The sequence below is a fragment of the Theropithecus gelada genome, chromosome 17, assembly GCF_003255815.1.
Source record: "Theropithecus gelada isolate Dixy chromosome 17, Tgel_1.0, whole genome shotgun sequence".
Lineage (NCBI taxonomy): Eukaryota > Metazoa > Chordata > Mammalia > Primates > Cercopithecidae > Theropithecus > Theropithecus gelada.
In genome coordinates this window covers 82,926,476-82,954,217 of record NC_037685.1, presented here as the reverse complement: position 1 = coordinate 82,954,217, position 27,742 = coordinate 82,926,476, and the positions used below count along the sequence as shown (strand labels likewise).

At 43.3% G+C, this 27,742-nt stretch overlaps 3 protein-coding genes across 10 annotated transcripts in view; 1 reads left to right on the top strand and 2 right to left on the bottom strand.

The window, feature by feature from the left end:
• On the bottom strand, positions 1-9,673 carry UTP14C (UTP14C, small subunit processome component). 2 transcript variants are annotated; one of them, XM_025364561.1, is made up of 2 exons: positions 9,271-9,673; positions 1-5,305 (listed from the first exon to the last, which is right to left on the bottom strand). In XM_025364561.1, the coding sequence occupies exon 2, from the start codon at positions 4,814-4,816 to the stop codon at positions 2,504-2,506; it is 2,313 nt and encodes a 770-aa protein (XP_025220346.1). In that variant the 5' UTR covers positions 4,817-5,305; positions 9,271-9,673; the 3' UTR covers positions 1-2,503. The 2 variants fall into 2 exon arrangements, with proteins under 2 accessions (XP_025220346.1, XP_025220347.1); XM_025364562.1 differs by lacking the exon at positions 9,271-9,673 and having other exon boundaries at positions 1-4,279; positions 4,424-4,857.
• Positions 47-22,555, bottom strand: ALG11 (ALG11, alpha-1,2-mannosyltransferase). Its single transcript, XM_025364563.1, has 4 exons — positions 22,486-22,555; positions 15,781-16,011; positions 9,271-10,202; positions 47-5,305 (listed from the first exon to the last, which is right to left on the bottom strand). Exons 1-4 carry the CDS (start codon positions 22,527-22,529, stop codon positions 5,034-5,036), a joined length of 1,479 nt encoding a protein of 492 aa, XP_025220348.1. The 5' UTR covers positions 22,530-22,555; the 3' UTR covers positions 47-5,033.
• A 678-nt stretch (positions 22,556-23,233) lies between these two features.
• The window catches only part of ATP7B (ATPase copper transporting beta), an 81,128-nt gene continuing 76,619 nt past the window's right edge, over positions 23,234-27,742 (top strand). For all 7 annotated transcript variants that reach the window (XM_025364259.1, XM_025364260.1, XM_025364258.1 and 4 more), the window contains exon 1: positions 23,234-23,634. In XM_025364259.1, coding sequence (XP_025220044.1) covers positions 23,584-23,634 — 51 coding nt within the window. In that variant the 5' untranslated portion in view covers positions 23,234-23,583. The remainder of the gene's footprint in view (positions 23,635-27,742) is intronic.

The following is a 27,742-nucleotide window of genomic DNA, read 5'->3' as shown; positions in this document are numbered from 1 at the left end:
GTCCAAAATATTCATTAAAAAGTTTATTAAACCTGACAGCCTCTTCTTAATGTTTCACAAGCAAGACAAACTTTTATTTTTCTTTCTTCTTTAATTGGCATATGAAGCTTGGGAATATTAGTAGAACAAGGAGACTATGTGAGGCATATAAAAGGAAAGAATCCAACAGAATGAAAAATCACTTCTTTAAATAATGTTTACACACAGACTTTGTATCTATTAGATCTAAATCATGTCTAAATACAAATTAAATCATATTTACAAATAATAATTACACAAAACCTATGTAACACGTACTTTATAGTACACAACTGGAAATAAGAATACAAATCTCCACTGCTGTGGATTCAAAACATAGCAGGCTTGGACCACTCAAAAATGATGTCTGAGAGGAACAGTCATCCTGAAAGTTCTGCAGACAGATGCTAGCAGACAAGCCACGTTGACACTTTTCATGCTATCATTCAGAAAAAAATAGAAGACATATACCACATTACAAACACTGATAATCATCATATGCAAATTATATCTTCCAATGACATATCTGTGATATATGAAAATAATTTTAAAGAAATAAGCTTATAGTTTATGGAATCCCAGAAAACTTTTTCTTCCTTCACTACCTCCTCAGGAATAAGGCAGTTGAGTGGGTAACAGTTTGAATCTTACTTCAAAGTGTAGCTACAAAGTAAGAAAAAGCACTGGGCCAGGAGTCAGAATATCCAGGTTATAATCTTGATTCTTTCATGGAACAGCTTTGTGACACTGAAGGAGTCTATTAAATTCTTTAGATTTAAATTGTTCTGGTCTGTAAAGCTGAAAATAAGAGAGAACTGGGCTAATCTGTAGGGTTCCTTTCACTCCCATTTCTATCCGTCTTTTTCTAAATGGAATCATCTCTAACACAAAGTTACAATGGTGTGTCAGAACTTCCTGTGACTGGTCCTCTGTTTGCTTTTTGATCTGATGACAGATGGCCTGGAGACGTATGAATAACATAACTGGGAGTAGATAAGCTGGCCACATTGATGAGTGACTGAGAGAAGAGTGCAAAGGAATAATGTACCCTTTCATTTGCCCCTTAACACAAAGATGAATCAGGCTATGGATGGGGTCAATTCGCTGAACTAGAAAGGATTATATAAGCAGAAAATGCAAAAGCTATAGGTTTTTACAGCTGTATCTGCTCACACATATATTCAATTTTCCATGCTAGTTATTCAGGATAGAAGGTGCATTAAATTTATACCAATTCCTAGCTACTGGCCTAGTAACTAAGAATCTACATAGAGTTGTAATGCATTAATAAAGATAGGATTATAGAAGACATTTAGTATGTAATGCTCCCTTTAAGTAACTGTCATACCTTTTTTTTTTTTTTTTGAGACAGAGTTTTGCTTATTGCCCAGGCTAGAGTGCAGTGGCACAATCTTGGCTTACTGCAACCTCTGCCTCCTGGTTTCAAGTGATTCTCTTGCCTCAGCCTCTCAAGTAGCTGGGATTACAGGCACCCGCCACCAGATCCAGCTATTTTTTTTGTATTTTTAGTACATACAGGGTTTCACCATGTTGTTCAGGCTGGTCTCTAACTGCTGACCTCATGATCCACCTGCCTTGGCCTCCCAAGGTGTTGGGATTACAGGCGTGAGCCACTGCGCCCGGCCCTTAACCGTCATAATTTTCAAAGTACTTTCATCCACTTTCCATCTCATTATTCCAACTCCAAAAGGTAGTAAGGACTGGAATTAACAACTCCAGATTACAGATGAAGAATCTGAGACTCAGAAAGATAAAGGAGCAGTTTTAGTGTCAAAAGGTCAGAAGTTTGTAAATGATGAAGCTGAAGGTAGGCCCAGATATGCTAACTGCTTGCCCAGTGCTCTTTTCAAAATGCCACCTTGCCATCTTACAATGCATTATGCTGGTAATAGATAAGAAATACCCTGTGGATGTATCTGTATACCACATCATCACTGTCAGAAAAACAACTTGAGGTTCTCTTGAATGACTTAAACCTGACTTCCAGGCTGAGATGCGGTACGGTCAAGCGATAATGAGACCCACACAAATGTGCTGATAGCACTAAACAAAAACAATTTTCACCAGTACCTAGTATGGAAAGGACTGTTGGCAGCACCTTGGCCTCTACTGCCCTACACACACCTATAAAGCATCAGTCAGTCCCACCTCTTGACTGTATGCTTTGAGAACATGATTACACAAGTCTGTTTAAAATTTCTTTTTTAAGGAAATCATTAGGTATATTCAAAAGGGTCATCCACTGTATTGTTCAGAATGTAAATGTACCAGCATTTTTCTGTGTTCTAATGTCTGATCAATTCTAAAATGCTAGTCAATTAATGGTCATCCATTTTCTTTTTTTAAAAATGTGGCTCAACTACATGCAATGTGCTGAGCCAGTTCTGGAATCCACCCTGTAGCAGAGTAAAACTGGACCAAAGGAAGTGGAGTCAGAACTCCTGGTTGTCACTTTTCCAGCTACTCAACCTACAGAGTTTTTCTTCAACTCTTTATTGTGACGTGTGGTGATTCGTTTTGGATTCCACTGTATGACAGACAGTTCTGACCTTGAGGAAGACCGGTAGCCCACATCCTCTGCTTTTATGGGCTTAATGATATGACCTGGCTTGGTGACGACCTTGGGAGTAGTCAGCTTTTGGAAAGCCCTCTGGGTGTTCCATGTGGATCCTACAGGGGTCTGGATGGTCCTTTCAAATTGCCGATGGTGGGTAAATGGATATGGAAGCACTTGTACCTGATGAGCTGCTGCATGGATGTTGCGCTTCTCACTGATAATCACATTTGGCAAATTCTTATCTTTTCTTGGAGGACCCTCAGGGGCTTTGAGAAACTGGCATCTTTTCTTGGTACTAGGCTTTAGGCCCACACCACCCCAATCGCCCCAGCCAGGTAGTGTCAGGTCCACGTCCTTTGGCTTACTCGCCTCCACAGCTTCTCTCTTCTCTTTCAAGAAATTTCTGATGACATCATCCCCAGCAAAAGCTTCCTTTATCATCTGCCTTTGGTCTCTCTCCTCTTCATCTTCCAGCTCCTCTATTGTTGTGGGAACTGCCAAAGACCTCACGGAAGGAGACTGTGTGGTTAGGAGGTTCTGTACGTCAATCAGTTGCTCCTTCTCTTTCTTCTCCTCAGGGGCATCAGGCCGATTATTTGGGGTCCTCTCTGACTGCTGCCCTTCTAACACAGGTCTGGGAAGCTCCTTATTTTGAAAACAATCTTCTTTTCCCAGCTCTTCTAGCTCTTCCAGAGTTTGTACTCTCTCTGGCCTCTGTAGCAACAGGGGCGCCTCTTCTTCTGGGGCAGGTTCCTCTCTCTGGACCTGGGAAACAGTCCCCTCTGAACTTGCTTTTTGCTTCCTGGACTGATGGTTTTCCTTCAATTTCTGAGATAGTGCCCTCAATTCAGACAGCACCTCCTGGCTGCTAGAATCTTTTGTTTCTTGAATGCCTGCTGGCTCAGCATCCTGGTTGAGCTCAGATCTTTTTCTAAGGGATCGCCTCTCCTCAAAGTCTCTCAACAAAATTTCTTCCTCTGCCACTGGTCTTTCTCCCTCACTTTCAGAAACCTCATGGGTCGCAGGCTCTGGCAGTTGCTCAGGGTCCTCCTGGGTTGCAGGCTCTCTGGTGTCACTGGTGCAGCTTCTGAGCATCCAGGGATTCGGTCCGTCCACATTCATCTGGACTTCATTCACTACATGGGGGACAAGGAGTTCTTCCACTTCTTCTGTGCCTCCCTCCTCTTCCTCAATCTCAGAGGCTACCTGGAGTTTCTGTGTCAGTTCTTTGTTCTTGGCCAACTGTTCCTGCATAGCTTGGCGAGCCTCCAGGTCATATTTTGCCATAATTGCCTTTGACTTGGCCCATTTCCCACTGTTTTGGTGCTTAAGGCTCATTCTTTCCATCATTCTGGCATTTTCAAATTTTTCCAGTTCTTCCAATGCCACAGTTGGATTAACCTTCTGTAGCTGCTCCAACTCTTTTGAGGCTTTCCTGGCCTTTCCTTTCTTCATGACTTTGTGATACTTTTTACTTTTGATTTTCTTCTCTCTTCGAGCCTTGGCCTCATAGTAGGACTGCAGAGCCCGAGCCCTCTGAAGCTCTGCTCGGTGCATCTTTGCCTCTTCCAGGCTCATGGCTCGGAGAGAGGCCTTTTCCATGGGAGTCAGTAAAGGGTCTGTTACTGGCTGCTTGTTCTTATGGAGGAGGTTAAAAATTTCCTGCTCCAGGGGAGTTCTTGCCTTCCAGCCACTGAGCGCATGTTCAATGGCAGCAATGGCTGGCTGCTCCTTCCCCAGGGGAAAAGCCAGCTGCTCTGCCTGCTGGTTCTTCAGGACGATAGGGTCCCATTTAGAGAGGACTTGTGAGGTTTTACCGAATGCTACTTCTCTGTGGATCTGTTCAATCTTTTCTTTGTTAAGAGGTAACTCCACCACCTTCTTTGATTTGACTCTATTCAGTTGCTTTTTCACAGTGGCCAAAGTAGAAGAAGTTTTAACAGGCTCAAGGAGATCTGCAAGGACCAGCTTTTCTCCTGATCCTTCAGAACTGACATTGAACTCTGACACTTTCAGACTAGCCTCAGACCTCTCAGCCAATTTCTGCCTATTCTTTCCATCAAGGGAACTGATTGCTTCCAGAAGCTTTTGATGCTTTCTCTCTCCATCACTGTCCCCCTCATCTTCATTCTCACTCAAGGGGCAGTTTTTTGGCAAATCCACTAATTCTTCCTGTTGGCTCAAAGCCAGAAGGCTCTCCGCAACCCGGTTCACATTCATCTTAGCAGCCAGCTTTTCTCATGTGTACCAAGAATGGAAGCTGAAGGCTAGTCATCCATTTTCTTTTCAACACTTCCTTTTATTCTAAAAGGAAATTTTCTTGTCTGTTTTCTAAAGTAAAATGATTTGACAAATGAGATTGAATTTAGAAAAATATTTACATATGAAGGTGTTTAACCAGTTTATATAAAATATCTTTAATTTTCCAGATACGGCATTACTTAAATAACTTTTCCACAGATGATAGGAATGTCACTTCAAATTCCTGATCAGAGAATCTGCTTACAGATGCACGAGCACTTTTTCTGATTTGGAGTCTCTTTTCTGCAGACATGGAAAGAATGTGAGCGATAGTTTCAGCATAGTCTTCTTCACTCTCAGCCAGAAAGCCAGTTATATCTCCTTCGTGAGGAATGACAATGTCAAGCTTTGGGCCCCCTGAATTGTGTGCAAGGATAATTGTGCCAGCTGCCATACACTCCACAACTCCTGAGAAAAAAACAAAAATCATGTAGTATTTTAAGTTTTTGAGTGTGTTCATAAGAATGAGGATGAACAAGGCCGGGCGCGGTGGCTCAAGCCTGTAATCCCAGCACTTTGGGAGGCCGAGACGGGCGGATCACGAGGTCGAGACCATCCTGGCTAACACGGTGAAACCCTATCTCTACTAAAAAATACAAAAAACTAGCCGGGCGAGGTGGCGGGCGCCTGTAGTCCCAGCTACTCGGGAGGCTGAGGCAGGAGAATGGCGTAAACCCAGGAGGCGGAGCTTGCAGTGAACTGAGATCCAGCCACTGCACTCCAGCCTGGGCGACAGAGCGAGACTCCGTCTCCAAAAAAAAAAAAAGAGGATGAACAGAAATCTTCAAAAATTTTAAGGGACTTATGAGAAAATTAAATGTCTATATGTCTAGACATTTGCTTAACTTCTATAGTACAAAATAAAATAATTTTAAGTTATTTAGTTTTCAAAGCTTCATAATAATACAATTTTTTTTTTTTTTTTTTTGAGAGAGAGGGTCTCACTATGTTGCCCAGGCTGGCCTCTAACTCCTAGCCTCAAGTGGTCCTCCCATCGTGGCCTCCCAAAGTGCTGGGATTTACCAGCGTGAGCTACCACACCTAGCCTGCTGCTTTATTCTTAGTTAAAATAGACAAGTAGATAGAAGACTAGCCTATTAAAAAAGATATATTGCAGATGATTAAAAAAGACTAGAGAATGTTAGCAAGATGGTAGAATATTAACAGGTATTAGAAAAACAAAAGGAGTAAAAAGATATCAAAAACAATTTTAATAGTTCAAATTACATTAGTAGAAAAAATAAAAAATGTGAATCACCTAAGTGAAGCATACTATTGCCGTGCTTATGTTACTGCCTGGATTTCTGGCATATTTGAGACTACTGCGTGCCCAACAACAGTGCTGAACTAAATGAAAGTTGTGGTTAGTTTCTGCCAAATGATACACATGAAATATAAATTAATCTAGCCAGCCTTTCTTAGCTGTATTCCTAGGAGAATTAAGCCCTTCAGAGAATGATTTAAGTGACTGCTTTCCCAATTATCTGAAGGATGGTACAGAGCTGGTATCATCCTGGATGTATAGGAGAGAAATTAAATAACTCCAAATGTTTCTAAAACAGTGGTGAAATCCCTGCAGAATAGAATTCAGTAGCTCATATCGTATCCTGCTTGAGGTTGGAGAGCATCCTGTACTTTCTCAGAGACCTTCATCTAATCAATTTTACCCTTTCCCTCTCTTTTTTTTTTTTTTTTTTGAGACGGAGTCTCGCTCTGTCACCTGGGCTGGAGTGCAGTGGCCGGATCTCAGCTCACTGCAAGCTCCGCCTCCCGGGTTCACGCCATTCTCCTGCCTCAGCCTCCCGAGTAGCTGGGACTACAGGCGCCCGCCACCTCGCCCGGCTAGTTTTTTTTGTATTTTTTAGTAGAGACGGGGTTTCACCATGTTAGCCAGGATGGTCTCGATCTCTTGACCTCGCGATCCGCCCGTCTCGGCCTCCCAAAGTGCTGGGATTACAGGCTTGAGCCACCGCGCCCGGCCACCCTTTCCCTCTCTACTGGCTCCTTCCTATCAGCATTGAAGCTAGGGCACCACATGCCTCTCCTCAGGTCCTGCAATACCCACCCCTAGCCATTGTCTCTTCTTCCCGCTCCACACTTCACAAACTTACTGAAAGTGTGGTTTGCACTTACCAACTCTACTTGTTCACTTCTGAGTGCTCAACTTTTGATTTTTGCTCATAGTCTGACTTTTCTTCTACTTCTCCCTTAAGACTGCTCTTGCCCAGGTCACCAGTGACTGCCTTACCTTCCCCAGCATCTGGGCAGCATCGGAATCTGTGCCCTCTTCATTCTTCTCCAAACACTCTCTTCCTTGGTTTCTAAGACACTGCACTTGGCTGGCTCTCCCCCTTCTCCATTTCTTCTCCCCATTTCTCAGCTGTTTCTGTTCTCTGCATTTTGTACTGAGAGCCTCTTCTCGCTCTGTACATATTCCCCAGGCAATCTTATCCACATCCATGGGAGCTTTGATAACTACCTGCACAAGGACAATCTGCATTTTGTATTTCCACACCGGATTCCTCTCCTCAACTTCAGACTCCTATATACAAAACCACCTCCTGGACGCATGCCCTCACATGTCCCACAGATGAACTCAGACTCTGCAGGTTCAAAACTTGGCTCATTAATGGTATCTGCTCTTGGATTTCCCCTCTGGGAGAAAGCCAACACCATTCTCAGAGCTGCTCAGCTCCCAAAACCCTAGGTGGTCTTCTCTTCCTCCCTCATTTAACACATCCAGTTAATCACCAAGTCCTGGTCAATACACTGCAGAATGTCTCTCAAGCATGTTCACCTACCAAGTTCAGCTCACTAGTACCTCCATCTGGGCTGCTACAGTAGGCCGGCTCGCATCTTACTGCCTTTCCAATCTTGCTCTCCCAGCTCTTCACTGATCCACTCCCCATGTGGCCAGAATGGACTGCAGAAATCAGAAAGCTTTTGCATACAATACTTAAAATCCTGCCGTTCTTTTCCACTGGCTTAACCTGGCCCATATCACCTCTCTGTTGTCTTCCTGCTTAATGTTCCTATTGATGCATCTGTTGTCACTCCTGTCATAGTGCTGTTCCCTCTGCTGGAGACTCTCCCGTCTCTCCTGGCTAACCTCTAATTATTGTTCGGGTCCTGCTCAAGTGTCACATCACTTCCTTGGGCAACTGTTCTCTGCCCGCACAAGTCTGTGTTAGGTTTCTCTTTGGCACTTTCACATCACCCTGCACTTCCTTAGCATAGCACCTGGCACACAGCACTTGCCTGTGTAGCCTGTTGGTTCCACCAGAGGGCAGGAAGCCTCTGACAGGCCAAGCAGCTCCCGTCTCCACCACATCCCTAGCATCCACCCAAGTGCTCAGTAGACTGAATGTTTAGTGAGTTTCTATGCAAGGAAGCACAGCAGGTCAGATCCCAGGCAAAAGGTTGGGTCAACCTGGGCCTAGTACTATACTACTAACTAGGAGTGAAAAAAGTATAAGAGAAATTGTAGTCTTAGTTTAGGAAGTGTCACTTTTATGTTATCCTCATTTCCTCTAACAACTAACAGTGTGAGGCACAAAGAGCTTAAGAAATATACGTGGACCCAAATTAAACACAAAGCAGTACTTGGTTTTACAGCAAAATGTGTGCTTAACAGGTCAGAATGGAGATAGTAGTTTGTGCCAGAATAAACGAGAGAGGCTAAAAGGCAAGGAGATTTAAGTTGAAGACTTATGATGCGATCTGGCACAAAGAGGAGGGCCAGTCCATTGGTGAGGGTAGAATCAATAAAAGACTAAAAGAGTTACTGTGAGAAGTCCCTATGCAAACAGCGGTTCTCATCTTTTGATGCATAACAGAATCACTTAAGCAGCATTATCAAAATACATCTACCTGGGCTTTGTCCAGAGATTCTCATTTGGCCATTCCGTAGGACTAGGGTAGGCCCAGGAATCTATACCAGTAAGTACGTAGTGGGGTTAGATGGGGAGAGAAAATGTTGCTGTTAAGAGCAGGGGCTATCTGGGTTAGAATCCGGACTCTACCATTTACTTACTGTGAAACTGAACTTGAGCAATTTCTAAACCTTCCTGTGCCTGAGTTTCCTTATTTATAAAACAGGAATAACAATAACACCTATCAAATAGGGGTTTAGAGGGGCTTAAATTAGATAATACACGTAAAAATCTCAACACAGTGGCCTGCACACAGGAATTGTCAATAAATACTAGCTGCTATTGTTAACTACTTAGTCTCAAATGAGGAAAGTGTATTTGGTGGACGAGGGGAAGAGAATTAGGGCATGATGCAGACTTCCAGAGTTTCATCATTTTATCAAAAGAACCTAAAATGTGTATCTCATGGCATCAAACAAGTTGTTTAAAGGCCAAACTCACCAATCCCAAAATGCTCGTTCCACATGGTATGCAGACCAATCGTTGCTTCAGACAAATAATTCTTTAATTCATCAAATGGAATGTTTATTTTAAATTCCACATATTCTTGAATTCCTAAATCCTCAGAGAGCCTTCTCAGTTGGTTTACCCTAAGTTCATCATCTTTGTTACGACAACCTCCAATGAGGACAAGTTTAAGAGAAGGAGATGACTCAACCATCTTCTTATTCAGCAATTTAGCAAAGGCTCTGATCTGCAATGGATGATTCTTTTCCGGCCTAAACTGGCCAACAGAAACCAGCAAATGTCCTGGAGTCATCTTTTTCTCATGTAAGGGAATATCCAGAAATGTCTGCACATCACAAGGTGGATAAACAATGTTAGTGCAATTCCCAACTTTCCACAGTGAGAGAATATGGTTTAGTGTCCAAGAAGAATTGACCATGACTACATCACTGCAAGAACCAACAAGTCCATAAATAAAAGCAAATAAATAGTAGTAGATGAGCTTTACTTTGCTGAGAAAAGGATTCCTGGTAATGAAGGCTGCATTATTAAATCCAATATTTTGATTCTTCACTACAGAGAGCATGTCGGTGCTGATAGTGGGATAATGAACATAGCTTCCAACTTGGCAACCCCCTATATACTTAAACAGAGGAAGTGTAAAAGCGTATCCCATTGAATCGATGTAAACATCAGGAACACACTGCATTAGAGCTTCCCAGCCAAGAAAAATGGATCCTAGACTTTGGCCCAGCAGTGTGAAGTGAGGATACAGTGAATCTTCCACAAGATAGCGTTTCCTTAAAAAAACAAACTGCACTGGGTGAATTAATCTGATGTTAAATCTTCTGAAAGCACCTTCTAGTATCTGTTGACCGCTGACATTAACATCGCCGGTATAAACAACATAAACTGCTTCAGGATACCTAAAATAGAATGTAATGGTTAAGAATGTATTAAGTTACAAAAATTAGCCAGACATGGGGGCACATGCCTGTAATCCCAGCTACTCAGGAGGCTGAGGCAGAAGAATCGCTTGAACCCAGGAGGCAGAGGTTGCAGTGAGCCAAGACTGTGCCACTGAACTCCATCCTGGGCGACAGAGTGAGACTCCATCTCAAAAAAAAAAAAAAAAAAAGATGCCTGCTACCTACCCTGAGAGACTGAGAGCGAAGATCACGCCATTGCACTCCTGCCTGGGCAACAAGAGCGAAATTCCGTCTCAAAATAAATAAATAAATAAATAAATAAGAAAGAATATATTAGGTTAAAATCAAGCAAAAAGTTGTAGATAACTATTTTTTTACAGTCATAAAGAAGATTTGTTTTTTTTTTTTTTTTTTTTTTTTTTTGAGACAGAGTTTCACTCTTGTTGTGCAGGCTGGAGTGCAATGGCGCGATCTTGGCTCACAACCTCTGCCTCCCGGGTTCAAGTACTTCTCCTGCCTTAGCCTCCCGAGTAGCTGGAATTACAGACACGCACCACCACGCCTGGCTAATTTGGTATTTTCAGTAGAGATGGGGTTTCTCCATGTTGGTCATACTAAAAATGATGTTTTCTACATTTTTTATTGAATTAGAAGTATAGTCCTTCAAATGAGACTGTGACATCTAGTTCTTTGCCATTTCCTCCACTGAGGGTTTCACACAGAATAGGCATCAACAATAAGTGTTGATTTATGAATGAGATGTTCTAAAGAAATACTAAAAAAATTTGACAGTATTCTTAGTAAAAAATACCATAAACAAGCGTTAAGATTCAACAAACCTGTCTTCAGAGAGGATCACAGTACTAAAGCAATACTCAGGGTTTTTATCTGAAAAATGCAAAAAGGCTTTAAAAGCTAGCTCTTGTGCCTATATCACAATTAGATATAATTAGTATGAAAATATCTAAAAGTATATTCTTATGACTTGTAATGCTTTGGTCTCCCTCTGTTTATAATTATTCTTTGAGTCATAAAACATTTATTGGCCAGGTGCAATGGCTCACGCCTGTAATCCCAGCACTTTGGGAGGCCAAGGTGGGTGGATCACCTGAGGTCGGGAGTTCAAGACCAGCCTGACCAACATGGAGAAACTCTGTCTCTACTAAAAATGCAAAATTAGCTGGGCGTGGTGGCACATGCCTATAATCCCAGCTACGTGGGGGGCCGAGGCAGGAGAATCCCTTGAACCCAGTAGGTGGAGGTTGTGGTGAGCCAAGATGATGCCATTGCACTCTAACCTGGGCAACAAGAGTGAAACTCCATCTCAAAAAAAAAAAAAAAAGAAAAAAAAAGAAAACAAAAAACCCATTTATTAGGCATCTAGTATGAGATGCCAGGTTTTGGGGGTATGGAGATGAGAGAGAATCTTTATTTCAGAGGCTCAGTCCAGTGGAGAAAACAGACATGCAAAACAAGTAACTGCAAAACTGTGTGCTACGCATTGATAAAGACACCCACAGGATGCTGTGGAAGCCTAAAGGATGACAACCTAACTGCTCCTCTCTGGCCCCTTCCCAGTCACTCTCTACCCAGCAGCAAGAATGAGCCTTTTAAAATGTAAAAAAAGATTGTGATCTCTGGTAGCCTAAAAATGCCCACAAATTCCATTTGCTTTTTTCCTTTTTTTTTTTTTTTTTTTTTTTTTTTGAGACAGAGTCTCACTCTGTTGCCCAGGCTGGAGTGCAGTGGCCGGATCTCAGCTCACTGCAAGCTCCGCCTCCCAGGTTTGCGCCATTCTTCTGCCTCAGCCTCCCGAGTAGCTGGGACTACAGGCGCCCGCCACCTCGCCCGGCTAGTTTTTTGTATTTTTTAGTAGAGACAGGGTTTCACCGTGTTAGCCAGGATGGTCTCGATCTCCTGACCTTGTGATCCACCCGTCTCGGCCTCCCAAAGTGCTGGGATTACAGGCTTGAGCCACCGCGCCCAGCCGATTTTTTTCCTTCTTTTTTAAAGACAGGGTCTCGCTCTGTCTGTTGCCCAGGCGGGAGTACAGTGGCACGATCTTGGCATATCGTAGCCTCCACCTCTCAGGTTCAAGTGATTTTCATGCCTCAGCCTCCTGAGTAGCTGGGATTACAGGTGTGTGCCACCATGCCCAGCTAATTTTTGTGTTTTTTCAGTAGAGATGGGGTTTTGCCATGTTAACCAGGCTGGTCTCAAACTCCTGGCCTCAAGTGATCTGCCAGACTTGGCCTCCGAAGGTGTTGGGATTACAGATGTGAGCTACTGTGCCCGGCTAGGCCACAAATTCTTTGATACTTTTCCCATTGAGAGGTGACATCTAAGTCCCCTCCCCTGGAATAACACTGGGCTCTGTGACTATTTTGACCAACAAAATATGGCAAAAATGACATTGTGCCAGTTTCCCAACATAGACTCTAAGGGACTGGCAGCTCCTACTTCCTGTCTCTTGGAATGCTCATGCTAGGAGAAGACAGCTGTCATGTACGGAGTCCAACCAGCCCGAGACTGCTATGTTGTATGCAAGCCCAACTAAGTCACATGAAGAAGCTCCTCAGTGAGAGAAATGCCCGACAGCCCCCAGCAGTTCCAGTTATCCCAGCCCAAGAACCAGAATGTGAGTGAAAAAGGCTTCAGATGGCTCCAGCCCCAGCTGCCATCTAATTGCAACAGTATGATAGAGACCAAACACGGCAGCCCCTAAACTACGTCACAGAACAGTAACCCCAAAACTGGTTTACTAGAATAAAATCCCTTAGAATAAAATCTAAACTACTTTCCCTGATCACTCAAGTCCTGTGTGATCTGGAACCTGCCTCCGTCACCTCCCTTCCCATGCTCTCCTTTGCCCTCCAGGGTGCAGCCAAACTGGCATCCTTTTCTTTGAACACGCCAAGCTCCAACGAGCCTTAGGGAACTTGCAGTGGTTGTTCTCCCTACTCTGAATTCTCTTGTCATTTTCACTCGGTCTTTTCATAAGGCAGGCAGTTTAGCATGTGGTTCAGAACATAGGCTCTAATGCCCCAGTTTTCTTCTTTGTTTTGTCAAATGAGGATAATGGTAACAACTACATAAGGCTGTTCTGAGGATCAAGCGAGCTAACACATGTAAAGCACTTCAAACAATACCTGACATACAATCATCACGCCATGAATGCAGCTGTTTTTGTCATTCAGATTTTGGTTAAGTGTTATCAGAGATTTCCCTGATCACTCAATCTAAAGTATCAAGACACTCCTATATTACCCTATTTTAACTTTTTATATAGCACTTCTCACTATTTGATATTTTTCTTCTTTGCTTATTATCTTGTCTCTCTCAACTAAAATCAAATGTCCAGGACAGAAGGAGTTGATCGATCTTGTTCCCTTAATCTCAACCTCTAGAACAGTGCCTGACATGTAGCCAGGTCCCCAGTAAATACTGCTAGGTTGAATGAAAAGTGCACTGTAGCCGGGCGCGGTGGCTCATGCCTGTAATCCCAGCACTTTGGGAAGCCGAGGTGGGCGGATCACGAGGTCAGGAGATCGAGACCATCCTGGCTAACACGGTGAAACCCCGTCTCTACTAAAAATACAAAAAAAGAAAAAAAAAAAAAATTAGCCGGGCGTGGTGGTGCGTGCCTGTAGTCCCAGCTACTTGGAGGCTGAGGCAGGAGAATGGCATGAACCTGGGAGGCGGAGCTCGCAGTGAGCCGAGATCGCGCCATTGCACTCCAACCTGGGCGACAGAGAGAGACTCCATCTCAAAAAAAAAAAAAAAAGAAAAAAAGAAAAGTGCACTGTAGTATGTGTTGAGTTAGAAAAGACTTGTAGAAATTAACTGGGGAGAAAAAGGTTATTTCAGAAGAAAAGAACACTATATAGAAAGGGAATGACTCTAGAGACAGCATGATGTGTTTGGGAAGCTGCTCCTTGTTCTGCATGTTGGAGCAGAGTATGTGTGAAGGAATGGGGAGGGATGAGAAACACGATGTGGCCAGAGCAAGATGAAAAAGTATCTTCCAAGTCATATTAATGATTTGGTTTTTTTATCCTTGTAGATGGGTTAGGAGTAATACAGGCTGCTGGGGACTATGTGTACAGATATGAAACTTTACTGCTGCCCTCAAGAGGTAGATAATCTGGTTAGAGAAGAAAAAAGTAGTATCAATGAGAGTAGGAAAAGCATCACAGAGTTGGGAATTATGAGAATTCTTTGTATTTAGGCAGTTACAGAAGATGGCAGAGCAAATACAGGGGTAGGGGCTGGAAGCTAGGATGGGCCAAGATTACAGAAAAGTATAGCGGAGCGAATTCTGTGTGAAGGCCTTGGCACTGAATGAATGGTGCGTACCAGAAAGTAGGGTAACCATGAAGAATAACAGTTTTCCTCATATGATAAAATAATGGACCCTACTATGCTTTTTCCTTTCTAAAAGGGAATCATAAATATTTTGGGGCATGGGGGGTGAAGATGAGGAAGCCTCAAATCTTAAAAGATGTATAACACCATATTCCTTCTAACATGGTAACTTGAGACTATCCAGCTGGTAATGATATAAAAATTTGAGTCAAATAGATACTTTCATAAAGATTACTCCTGTGTGCCACAACTGCCTGAAAGTATTCAGGCTTAAAGTGCTCTGAGGTACTTGGTATATTTCTGTTTATTACTTATTAAGTCTTCTGTATACACTCCCAAGGAGACCAGTTATTCCCATTAAATTATGCCATAAAGGGGCAGATGTTTTCCCCATCCACTGTCCATTTCTTTCTTTCTTTTTCTTTTTTTTCCTTGAGATGGGTTCTCACTCTGTCACCCAGGCTGAAGTGCAGTGAGTGCACAATCATGGCTCATTGTAGCATTGACCTCCCAGGCTCAGTCAGTCTTTCCACCTCAGCCTCTGGAGTAGCTGGTGCGCATCACCGTGCCCAGATAATTTTTTGTAGAGACAGGGTTTCGCCATGGTGCCCAGGCTGGTCTCAAACTCTTGGGCTCATGTGATTCACCTGCCATGGCTTCACAAAATACTGGGATTACAGGTGTGGGCCACCATGCCTGGGTTTGTCTATTTCTTTATCATAGTAACTAAAATCAAATAAGATAAGGCATGCAGGCACATGAAAGAAATATTTTCTTATTGAGGAACAGTTTAAAAAGGAATTCATTTTTTACTTTAGGTACTTTAGAAAGATGAGGCCGGGCATGGTGGCTCACGCCTGTAATCCCAGCACTTTGGGAGGCCGAGGCAGGCGGATCACAAGGTCAGGAGATCAAGACCATCCTGGCTAACATGGTGAAACCCCGTCTCTACTAAAAATACAAAAACTTAGCCGGGCGTGGTGGTGGGTGCCTGTAGTCCCAGCTACTCGGGAGGCTGAGGCAGGAGAATGGCATAAACCTGGGAGATGGAGCTTGCAGTGAGCCGAGATTGTGCCACTGCACTCCAGCCTGGGTGACAGAGTGAGACTCTGTTTCAAAAAAAAAAAAAAAAAGAAAGATGAATTTCTGGGTAATAATTTTTAAGAAATGGAACAATATAGCAAATTAGCTAAGAAAGATGGATACCTACTTTTTCTGCAGGGCTCTTAAAGCACACCATAAAACTCTTTCTCCTCCTCCACCAGCATTGCAGTATGGATGAAAAAATGCAATCACCATTTGATTTTTCCCATTTTTGCTAGTTGACACTAATTTTTTCTTTCTCTGTAGCAGCAGTCTGATTCCCCAAAGGACAATGACCAAACACACACATAAAGTTCCACATACAATTAGCCCAGGGAAGAATAATGAATAAAAAAACCTGAAATAAGAGGACAAAGTTGAGAATCAATGTGATATATACATTAAAAAAATTACAAATTAAAGTCTGCTTTTACATATCTACTTTATATATTAGTAACAAAGAGAGAATTGTCTTTAACAAGTCTGCTAACAAAATACTCAAGTATGAAAATTCTAATTCTGATCCAATATTGAAAGGATAAGTCCCCTTTAATTCCAATTCCTGTAGCATGTTACCAAATGAACATACTTTAATCAGCAGTAAAAATCAACATTGAATCCCCTTTCTCCTAACTTAGTATATATGTTATGGGATTAAAACAAATTTAACTATTAATCTAAACCAGACATGATTAAGAATGTGTTATATACTGTCATTTTGAGGGTCAGATGCCAAAAAAAATATGTCTTTTGAATGATCAATATTCCATTAAAGTCTGGTAAGACAGTAAATCTTTTTCATTCTGTCGCTTCACCTCAGGAAGAACAATTTTTGGGATAAAGGAATGGAACTTAGATTTCTTCACTTCCATTTTGAGTTCTGTATTTGCTCTATTTACATGACCTAATACTACTACCTTCCCTTATGTGCCTCTGAATGAGCTGCCAAAAACCCACTGATGTTCTACTTAATACTCATTAGTAAACTCATTCACAAAGTGACTGTTAAAAGGTTCTCTATTACTGTCAGGTTGATTGAAGCTCTACAAAAGCAAGGGCCCAAGCTTGCTCGTATCATATCCCCAATGCCAAGTATAATGCCTGGCACAGAGAAGGCATCCAATGAATATATGACAGATGCAAAAGTTTATTATCTCTTCAGATGTTGCTTAAAATATGTTAAAATAAAATGTCAAGGTGCTTTTCTTTTAGGGTTGCCAATACAGTTGGAACCTAACTTAATATTTTTCATACTCTGCCTATCCTTTATAAAGGATTTGAGGAGGGCTTATAGGATTTAAAAACAATAAAATGCCAAAGTTAAATAACAAAAAGTCAGGACCAGGGAAAATAGAATAAAGATGGTGTGTATGTTGGGATGGTGGCTGCTGACGGATACAGGTATGCAGGCTATATTTACATACATAGTAGTGAACACCAGATTGGGCTCTGGGCTGCTTACTAGCCTAGGCAAATAGGGAGATGTTTTGTGTAGTTACATAGTTTATTTAATTTCGTTTTCACACTGCTGATAAAGACATACCCAAAATGGGGAACAAAAAGAGACTTAATTGGACTTACAGTTCCACATGACTAGGGAGACACCAGAATCATGGCAAGAGGTGTAAGGCACTTCTTACATGGCAGCGGGCAAGAGAAAAATGAGGAATAAGCAAAAGCGGAAACCCCTGATAAACCCATCAGATCTCATGAGACTTATTCATTATCATGAGAATAGCATGGGAAAGACCGGCCCCCATGATTCAATTACCTTCCCCTGGGTCCCTTCCACAACACATGGGAATTTTGGGAGATACAATTCAAACTGAGATTTGCGGGGGACATGGCCATATCATTCTGCCCCGGCCCCTCCAAATCTCATGTCCTCACATTTCAAAACCAATTATGCCTTCCCAACAGTCCCCCAAAGTCTTAACTGATTTCAGCATTAACCCAAAAGTTCACAGTCCAAAGTCTCATCTGAGACAAGGCAAGTCCCTTCCGCCTATGAGCCTGTAAAATCAAAAGTAAGCTAGTTACTTCCCAGATACAATGGGGGTACAGATATTAGGTAAGTACAGCTGTTCCAAATGGGAGAAATTGGCCAAAACAAAGGGGTTACAGGGCCCACACGAGTCCGAAATCCAGCAGGGCAGTCAAATTTTTAAAGCTCCAAAATGATCTTCTTTGACTCCAGGTCTCACATCCAGGTCACGGTGATGAAAGAGTGAAGAAAAAGCTGGGTTCCCATGGTCTTGAGCAGCTCCGCCCCTGTGGATTTGCAGGGTACAGCCTCCCTCCTGGCTGCTTTCATGGGCTGGTGTTGAGTGTCTGAGGCTTTTCCAGGCACACGGTGCAAGCTGTTGGTGGATCTACCACTCTGGGGTCTAGAGGATGGTGGCCCTCTTCTTACAGCTCCACTAGGCAGTGTCCCAGTAGGGACTCTGCGTGGGGGCTCCAACCCCACATTTCCCTTCTGCACCGCCCTGGCAGAGGTTCTCCATGAGGGCCCCGCCCTGGTGGCAAGCTTTTGCCTGGGCATCCAGGCATTTCTACACATCTTCTGAAATCTAGGCAGAGGTTCCCAAACCTCAATTCTTGACTTCTGTGCACTTGCAGGCTCAACATCATGTGAAGCTACCAAGACTTGGGGCTTTCACCCTCTGAAGCCACAGCACTAGCTCTATGTTGGCCCCTTTCAGCCATAACTGGAGCAGCTGGGACACAGGGCACCAAGTCCTTACGCTGCACACAGCACAGGGACCCTGGGCCCGGCCCACAAAACCACTTTGGCCCACAAAACCACTTTTCCCTCCTGGACCTCCAGGCCTGCGATGGAAGAGGCTGCCGTGAAGGTCTCTGACATGGCCTGGAGACATTTTTCCCCATGGTCTTGGGGAGTAACATTAGGCGCCTTGCTACTTATGCAAATTTCCGCAGCCAACTTGAATTTCTCCTCAAAAAATGGGTCTTTCTTTTCTACTGCATTGTCAGGCTGCAAATTTTCTGAACTTTTATGCTCTGTTCCCCTATTAAAATGGAATGCTTTTTAACAGCATCCAAGTCACTTCTTGAATGCTTTGCTGCTTAGAAATTTCTTACACCAGATACCCTAAATCATCTCTTTCAAGTTCAAAGTTCCACAAATCTCTAGGGCAGGGGCAAAATGCCTCCAATCCCTTTGTTAAAACATAAGAAGAGTCACCTTTCTCCAGTTCCCAACAAGTTCTTCATCTCCATCTGAGACCACCTCAGCCTGGATTTCACTGTTCATATCACTATCCGCATTTTGTTCAAAGCCATTCAACAAGTCTCTAGGAAGTTCCAAACTTTCCCACATTTTCCTTCTTCTTCTGAGCCCTCCAAACTGTTCCAGCCTCTGCCTGTTGCCCAGTTCCAAACTCGCTTCCACATTTTCGGATATCTCTTCAGCAGCACACCACTCTACTGGTACCAATTTACTATATTAGTTCGTTTTCATGCTGCTGATAAAGACATACTCGAAACTGGGAATAAAAATAGGTTTAATTGGACTTACAGTTCCACATGGCTGTGAGGCCTCAGAATCATAGCGGGAGGTGTAAGGCACTTCTTACATGGTGGCAGCAAGAGAAAAATGAGAAAGAAGCAAAAGCAGAAACCCTTGATAAACCCCATCAGATCTCGTGAGACTTATTCACTATCACGAGAATAGCACGGGAATGACTGGCCCCCATGATTCAATTACCTCCTCCTGGGTCCCTCCCACAACACATGGGAATTCTGGGAGATAAAATTCAACTTGAGGTTTGGGTGGGGTCATGGCCAAACCATATCACATAGTTTTCACTGCCCACATGAAAACATACAAATTCATCAGAAAAGTAAATTTTGCTTTTTTTAGATACAGGGTCTCACTCTGTCACCCAGGCTGGAGTGCAGTGGCGCAATCATAGCAATCACTGCAGCCCCAAACTCCTTGGCTCAAGCGATCTCCTGCCTCAGGCTCCTGAGAAGCTGGGACTACAGGTGCATGCTACCACACCCAGCTAATTAAAAATTTTTTTTTTTGTAGAAATGGGGTTTTTCTATGTTGCCCAGGCTGGTCTCAAACTCTTGGCCTCAAGTAATCCTCCTGCCTTGGCCTTCCAAAGCATTGAGATTACAGGCATGAGCTGCTGCACCTGGCCGGAAGTAAATATTTTATTGATATTTAGTTTTGAAATGAAGTTCTCATGTGGGATTTCCTATTGTGAACAAATCCTCATTTGTTCCTATTGTGAACAAATCTCATGTGGGATTTCCTATTGTGTACTTGAAGAGGTATTTGACTCTATTTGAAATCCCACACGAGCACTTTATTTCAAAGCTAAAATAATTGGTCTAAAATAATTTGGCCTTTATAGTCTTTACACACCTTTATACCCTTAAAAATTTTACTGAAGATCCAATCTTTTGTTTACATCAGAGTTTCTCATCCTTGACACTACTGACATTTTGGACTAAATAATTCTTTGTTGGGGAGGTTGTACTATGTATTATATTTAGTAGCATCTTTGGTCTTGACCCACTAGATGCCAGTAGCACCCTCCCAATCAAAATTATCAGTTGGGCATGGTGGCTCATGCCTGTAATCCCAACACTTTGGGAGAATGAGATGGGAGGATTGCTTGAGCCCAGGAGTTCCAGGCTGTAGTAAGCTATGATCATGCCACTGCACTCCAGCCTGGGCAACAGAGCAAGACTCTATCTCTAAAACAATGTAATTTAAAAAAAAAAAAACCCTCCAGATATTGCCAAATGCCATATGCCTTGTGAAGGGCAAAAATCACCCCGATTGAGAACCAGTGGTTTACACTGCTTATATCTACCAATATTTAGCATATAAGAAATGAAAACTAAAGAACTTTAAAATTTTTATGAATTCATTTGAAAATAAAAATTCTTTCATAACACATTAAGTGAATGTTTTTATTAAAAAACAATATTTTCCAAAGCAAAAAAAGAAATTTAGCAAGAAGGGTGCCAATGATTTACATTTTTTGCAAATCTTTTTAATGTCTGGCTTGACGTGAAACCAGACAGTGGCTCCTCTCTTCTGTTTCTGCATTCAATCTGTAGTGATAAGTTGTTTTTGTTGAAGTATATGAAGAAAATTCAGGCTAACTTAGATATGTAGTAGGAAAAGGGAGTATATTTTAATACATATTGAGCTTACATTTAAAATATATTTAATTTTTCACCTAGTTACAGATATTGTTCTTTGATGCTAGGCCACATTTGACAAGTTATGCAATTTCTTAATGTCAGTTGCAATGCAGACTCTGAAATCCTATTAATGACCTTTTCACACTGTTAATTAAAATCCACTATCACTTAGTTTTATCCGCTATCACTTTTGCACTTCTCAACATAGTAAAATAGGCAAATATTACCTTAATGTTATTACAAAAACAGATTTGTTGAGGACCCATTGAAGGGCCTCGGGACCTGCATGGTTCATGGAACACAATTTGAGAACCACGGCCTTAAAGGACGAACACAGTCTGACAAAAGTGGTAAGATTTACCATTTATTTAACATTTGGAATGTATGAATTCATAAAAGCAACACTACAGAGGACAGTTTGTTTTCTCAGGACAAGCTTTCAAAAGCTTATTTAAAATGCAGCTAACCCATAATGAAAAGAGGTTTCTGGCAATTCCTTCAAATAATTTAGGTGGGAAAATTAATGTGATAGGCTTTTCAAACTGAACTATTAAACATTTAACTTAAAAGCTGAATAATGACTAAAGTTAAACCTGTCCTTTAAGTCTGGTTAGTGAGTTTATTTAGCCATTATAATGTAAAGCACTGAGGAATATTCCGTATGGCAGGGAAGAACCAAAAGGCTCTGAATATAGACTTTCTCATTCAAAATGTTTACAGTAATGATTACAGAATTTGAAGTAGAGGGGATAAAAATGAAGAAGTGCCTGAACTTTTGAGAGAATTAGGTACATACTGCTATTCAGGAAGCTATGGTGTTAATTATAAATTTTCAGCCTGAACAAAAATATGTAGGTGGTAAAAAAACCTAGGTAGGTAGAATATACTAGGCCTTCTGTTTTATTAGTGGAGGGCAAGGCATTTAAAATTCAGTAGTACTACAACAACAAAGGTGGAAAAAAGTATGGGAGTTTTTTCACCAAAATGTTAACAGTGGCTATCTCCGGATGGTAGCACTCCGGGGGGTTTTTCCTTTTACTCATCTATTTGCTAGATTCTTTTTCTAGAAGAAACAGCGTATACACGTAATACAAATAAAATAATATTTTATGCAACTTCTTACATCAATCATAAAAATTAAAATAACAGATTATCAAAAAGCAGAGGATTCAACATAAGCTTTATATTGAAGTGACGTGTTAACAATGGCAGTTTTGGTGAGTTTAAGAGGAGAAACTAAGAGATGAGAAGGAAGATCCGGTTTCTTCTTTACTGAAGAGAGATATGATAGATTGGAAAATGTCTCGTAGCTCAATCGTAAAGAAAAATGAGGAATGAATATGAATAATTTATGACAGACTAACTGGAGTGTGAAAGAGAAAGAAAAAGCTGAAGCAGGAAAGGTAACTCGACCACTCAGCCAACAGTGAAACAAGAAAACGCGGTAAATTGAGTTTTTAAGACCTAGTCTGTTCCAGTCTATATAGAACAACCCCAAGAAAAAGGAAGACTGCTCATTGGCCTGAGAAATTACCTTAGATTCATGACAAGGAAGGCCATTTACTCGCAAAATTTAGCCGCACTGGACGGGCAAGTACCACTACAGAAGAGAAAACGTCTGTGAGCCCCACGACCGGCTCCTCACCTCAACAACTTGCACAGGTACCAGCTCCTTTCGCCGTCCGCCATCTTCCGCCGACCCCCGAACTCAGGAAACGCTTCACTTTCCTCTTCTCTATTGGCTCCTGAGAAAGCGAGCCATGCTCGCTCCGCCCTCACGGGCCAATTGCGCGTTACAATTGGTTGCTGGTAGCCGCTTCCCACGGCCTTCCAGCCAATAGAATATGCCGAGACGGAGACTAGTGTTCGGCCTGGCGCACACGGCACCCGCCCCCTTGGGCGGGACAGCAGCGGGGGTTGGGCTGAGGAGGGCGAGGCCTGTGATTGACAGCCGTCGCTCCTTCCCTTGCCCCTCTCCCCAACTGGAAGCCCCCGCCTGGGCGCCTGCGCCCCCCTCGGCGGCCCAGAGCCCGTAGCCCGTTGGAGGCCATTGGCTGGCCTTTGCGCACCGCGGATCGATTTTCCAGGTGCGGAGTTCACTGTCGCCGCGGTTGCTTCCTTTGGGACCCGCGGCGCCCGGCAGTCAGTCGCAGAGTCCGAGGAGGGGGCAGCGCAGAGCGGACCCGACGTGGCGCCACCCGGCACCTTCCCCGCAGACGGTGGGTGAGCCCTGGGAGCTGCGTCTGCGGCCCGGCTCTGCGGCGCTCACCTGCCCTCCCGCTCCCGCACACGCCTGAGATCCCAGTACAGTGTCGGAGCGCACTAGCGCGAGGTGACTGAGACTGCGGAGGAGGACGGGCCTCCGCCCTGCGGCGCCGGCACGGCAGAGGACACTTAGGCACCGGCGGGGCCGGCAGTTCCAGGGCGGGCACTCCCAGCCCCCTGGGGAGTGGGCGAGAGTCCGAGGCCCACTCTCCCCTCGCGCTCTCATCCGCACGCCCCCAAGTCGGGAGGACGGCGGCGCGCAACTTTGAATCATCCGTGTGGCGAGGGTTGCAGCTTCCCCGGTCCCTAATTAAGGGGCGGTTCCCGGACGCCTCTTGGCATTAGAGCCGAGCCGCCCCGATGCCCTCGCGCTCCGCGCCTCCCCTCCCTGGATTTTAACACCACACTCTCCTCTGCCGACCAGGTGACCTTTGGCTCTGAGCCGGATCAGAGAAGAATTCGGTGTCCGCGCGGGACGATGCCTGAGCAGGAGAGACAGATCACTGCCAGAGAGGGGGCCAGTAGGAAAGTGAGTTTTGTTACCCCGCTCCCGCGCAGCGAGCTCACTCCCACCAGGAGGACTTCCCTCCCCATGTCCTACGCTTACTCGACCCCAGGGGGTGCGCAGGCAAGGCCGAGCCAGACCCCCAGCTCCAGGGGCGTCGTGGCGTGGGAGAAAAGGACACTTTAGAAAAAGCGTGCGGTCAACTGGTGTTTGGGAATGATGGAAAACCCCGCACCTCAAAATGCATCTTTATGCTTTTAAGGGATCTGATGCTGGAGAGGTAAAGTGAGCGTCGAGTTGCTGTGCTAGAGCCCTAATGGCTCAAAACGATGAAGTTAGTTACCTGGAGAAGTTACTCAGAGCCTGGTGCTTGGACCAGATATGGTATATCGAGGCCCTGGAACTTTTATAACTGTTTTAAGTTCATTTTAATTGTACAAGTAATACATTAAAACAATCTTTTAAAAATGCAAACAGCACAGAAATATTTTGCACGAAAAGCAGATCTATTTTTCAGTATTTTTCTATTCATGTACGTATGTCTTCATTTGGCAGATATTTATTGAGAACTTACTATGTTTCAGGCACAGTGTTGAAGAGTTGATACATGTATCTATATGTAATATGCACACACTCAAGAGAAATCTTTAGGTTTCGTTTGTGTGAGGTGTTAAAATTTTTGTTTTACCTAAATGAGATCACCGTATGTGTATTCTCTAACTTTTTTCAGTTTAACAATATATTTTAGAGATTGTTTCACTAGCTGTCTAATTCAGTGCAACCTCTGCACAGTTTGAACGCATCATAGTTTATTCATGGTTTCCTAGTGGTGGACATTCTGTTTGCTACTTTTTTCCCCTCTCTCTCTCTCAGAAGTGAACGTCTTTGTACATGATTTTTAATGCTGACGCTGTTTCTTTAGGATAGATACTTAGGCCTGGATTGCTGGACAGAACAGTAGGCTGTTTCTTTTCCACAGATTTCTGAAACTAATTCAGCAACATTGCTGGGTGCCGTTTAGTAGTGAATTCATCTAGGCTCCAGTGATACAGAAATGAAAACTAATGGATTAGTGGATGGACAGAGAGAGTCTGTTTGGTAGGTGGTTTGTACAGTATGATGACTATGCATTTGATAGGGGTATGAAGAAATATTGGGAGCGGTGGCTTGTGCAGTGGAGATTTCAACTTCCTACAATGTCCCCACCTAGAGAAAAAAATCCTGATCCTTCCAAATCGAGCTCAAGACCTGCCACCTCCTTGAAACGTTCTGTAACTGCTCCTGCCCATGTTGACCTGTCTTCTGGAATCCTCTGATAATAGCGTTGACCAACGTTATTGAGCTTACTGTGTGTGTGCTGGGCATTGCGTTAGGCACTCATATCCCTCTATGTGCACTCTTGTGTTTAATCCTTACAAAAACCCTTTGATGTAGATATTATATCTTGTTATCAACATTTATTCAACAAATATTTTTTTGAGTGTTATGTGCCAGGCGTTTTAGACACTGGGGATTTAGGTAGCACCAAGACCTTGCCCTCATGAATTTACATCCTAGTCGGAGATAGGAAAAAAAAGGGCGTAAACAAATATATAGCGTAGGAGTTAAGGGAAAACTTCTTCTGTGTCCCGTGAAGCGTCACTGAAAAATCAACTGACAGATGGCAGATTAATAGGAGAGAAGGCATACACATTTACTAACATGCCGTGAGAGTCTTACAAAATACGATCTCAAAGGAAGGCAAGATGGTTGCCATTTTTATACTATCTTGAGGTTACAGAAAGAGTGGGGGCTCTAAGCTTGGCCAAAAACAGGTTGTGTTTGTAAATCAGGTTATAGGAGGGAGAGAAGAGGAGACCTGGCTAGCAAAGGTGGTCTTATGTAGATGAAACCTCACAGGTAGCAGCCCTCAGGGAAGAAATGTTTCAGACCCTGAAGGTGCCAAACTCAGCTGATCTCACCCAGAGCCAGACAAGGAAGGGCCCTCTGAGAAAAACTGTCTGCATCAGTGGAGATTCTCTACAGATGCTCATCTCCCTCACAGTAGGACTGCTTTTGTCTGTAGGCCCTCTGAACGGCCATCTCAAAATATTTCAAATGAGTCTATTTTGAGGTGAAATGTTTTGGTTTCCTTCAGTGGCTTTATTTCAGGTACTAGTTAGTATTGTGAAGAAAATAAAGGAGTTTGGGTCCAGGAGTTCAAGACCAACCTGGGCAGCATATCAAGACTTCGTTTCTACCAAAAAAAAAAAAAAAAGCTGGGCATAGTGATGTGTGCCTGTTGAACCGACTACTCTGAAGGCTGAGGCAGGAGGATGGCTTGAACCCAGGAGTTTGAGGCTGCAGTGAGCTGTGATCCTACCACTGCACTTCAGCCTGAGTGACAAAGCAAGATCCTGTCTACAAAAAAAAAAAAAAAAAAAAAAAAAAAGCAGAGTAAGGGAATGACTTGGGTGGAGAGGAAGATGCGGTTTTAAGTAGGTGGTCAGGGAATGATTTCTCTGGGAAGGTAGGATTTGAGTAGAGCCTTGAATGATTCAGATTTCGGAGAAATATCCTAGGTTCAGAAACCATCTAGTGTGAGAGTCCTAAGGCAGTCGTGTGATAAGAAGAAATATATACTTGGTCTTGTCCCACGTTCCTGATCCTGACGTAGAGCTTCTAAAAACCATTGTAATTTCCTGAAGGAAAGTGATAAGAGCATCTGTTGTTATTCATAACAAATCTCTTTCACCCCTACCTGAGTTTCTGTTAATGAGAGGGCTCTTGATAGGTCCCTAGATAGCTTCAGGATGGAGACTGATTGCCAGAAGAACCAACCATGTGATTAGGGAATTCGAGTGGTCAGCCCGGTACTCCAGCCTCTGGAGATTGTGCCAGTAACCAGTGGACAATGATCTCATCAGTCATGCCTGCAGAATAGAGCTTTCTTTAAATTTTTATTTATTTTTATTTATTTATTTATTTTGAGATGTAGTCTCTGTCGCCAGGCTGGAGTGCAGTGGCGGGATCTCAGCTCACTGCAACCTGTGCCTCCTGGGCGCAAGCGATTCTCCTGCCTCAGCTTCCTGAGTAGCAGGGCTTATAGGAGCCCACCACCACACCCAGCTAATTTTTGTATTTTTAGTAGAGACGGGGTTTCACCATGTTGGCCAGGATGATCTCTATTTCTTGACCTCGTGATCCGCCCACCCAAAGTGTTGGAATTACAGGCGTGAGCCACTGCGCCTGGCGTTTTTTTTTTAACCAGCGCAGTGGATCACAAATAGAGCTTTCTTAAAAATCCTAAATGATGGGTTTTGGAGAGCTTCCTGTTGGTGAACGCATGAAGGTGTTGGGAAGGTGGTGCCTGGAAAGGACATGGAAGCTTCTGGAAACCTCCATTCCCATATTTTGCCATATCTTTTCCATGTGGTGGTTTCTTAGCTGTATTTTTTATAATAAACTGGTGATAGTAAATAAAGTGCTTTCCTAAGTTCTGCGAGCTGCTCTAGTAAATTACCCAACCTGAGGAGGCAGTTGTAGGAAACTCCTGACTTCACAGTTGGTCAGGAGTCCAGATGGCCCAGACCCGGCGACTGGCATGTGAAGTGTGGGCACTCTTGTGGGCCTGAGCCCTTACCTGTGGGGTCTGTGCTAACTCCAGATGGTTGGTGTCGGAATTGAATTGAATCGTAGGGCCCCCAGTTAGTGTCTGGAGAGTGAGCATTGGTTGGTGTGGGAAAAAGCCCCACACATTTGGTGTCAGAAGTGTCATGAGTGGAAACAGTACAGAAGACATGATGTTAGAGTTTGGGGAACAATAAGAAAGCCAGAGTGGCTGGGGCAGACCTAGGATTGAGTCCTAGCCAGGCCTGGCTGACTTTCTCAGTTATTTTTTATTGTCAAAACTTACTTGACACTTGGTCATACCACCTGGTATGATTATTTAATGAATATAGCTTTTATTTGCAACTCTGTGCTTCTTGAAATGGGAACCGGGTTTGTACCCTTTAAAAAACTATTTCCCATAGCACGTATAGGTGCACTGCAGTTGTTCTTGAATGAGTGAATTCTCGACATGATTTCTCCACATTGTTTTATCTTCAGAGGCCTCTCTGTGGGGCAGCAGTGACCTGGTCATTCAGCCTTC

What these genes read in the sequence shown, in the direction of transcription:
- UTP14C (XM_025364561.1), bottom strand. Translation starts at nt 4,816, where the DNA reads ATGAATGTGAACCGGGTTGCGGAGAGCCTTCTGGCTTTGAGCCAACAG.
- ALG11 (XM_025364563.1), bottom strand. Translation starts at nt 22,529, where the DNA reads ATGGCGGACGGCGAAAGGAGCTGGTACCTGTGCAAGTTGTTGAG. An exon ending in TACCTGTGCAAGTTGTTGAG is followed by an intron (nt 16,012 to 22,485) that starts GTGAGGAGCCGG and finishes CTCTTATTTCAG; the next exon opens with GTTTTTTTATTCATTATTCT. An exon ending in TTAAGAGCCCTGCAGAAAAA is followed by an intron (nt 10,203 to 15,780) that starts GTAGGTATCCAT and finishes ATTCTATTTTAG; the next exon opens with GTATCCTGAAGCAGTTTATG.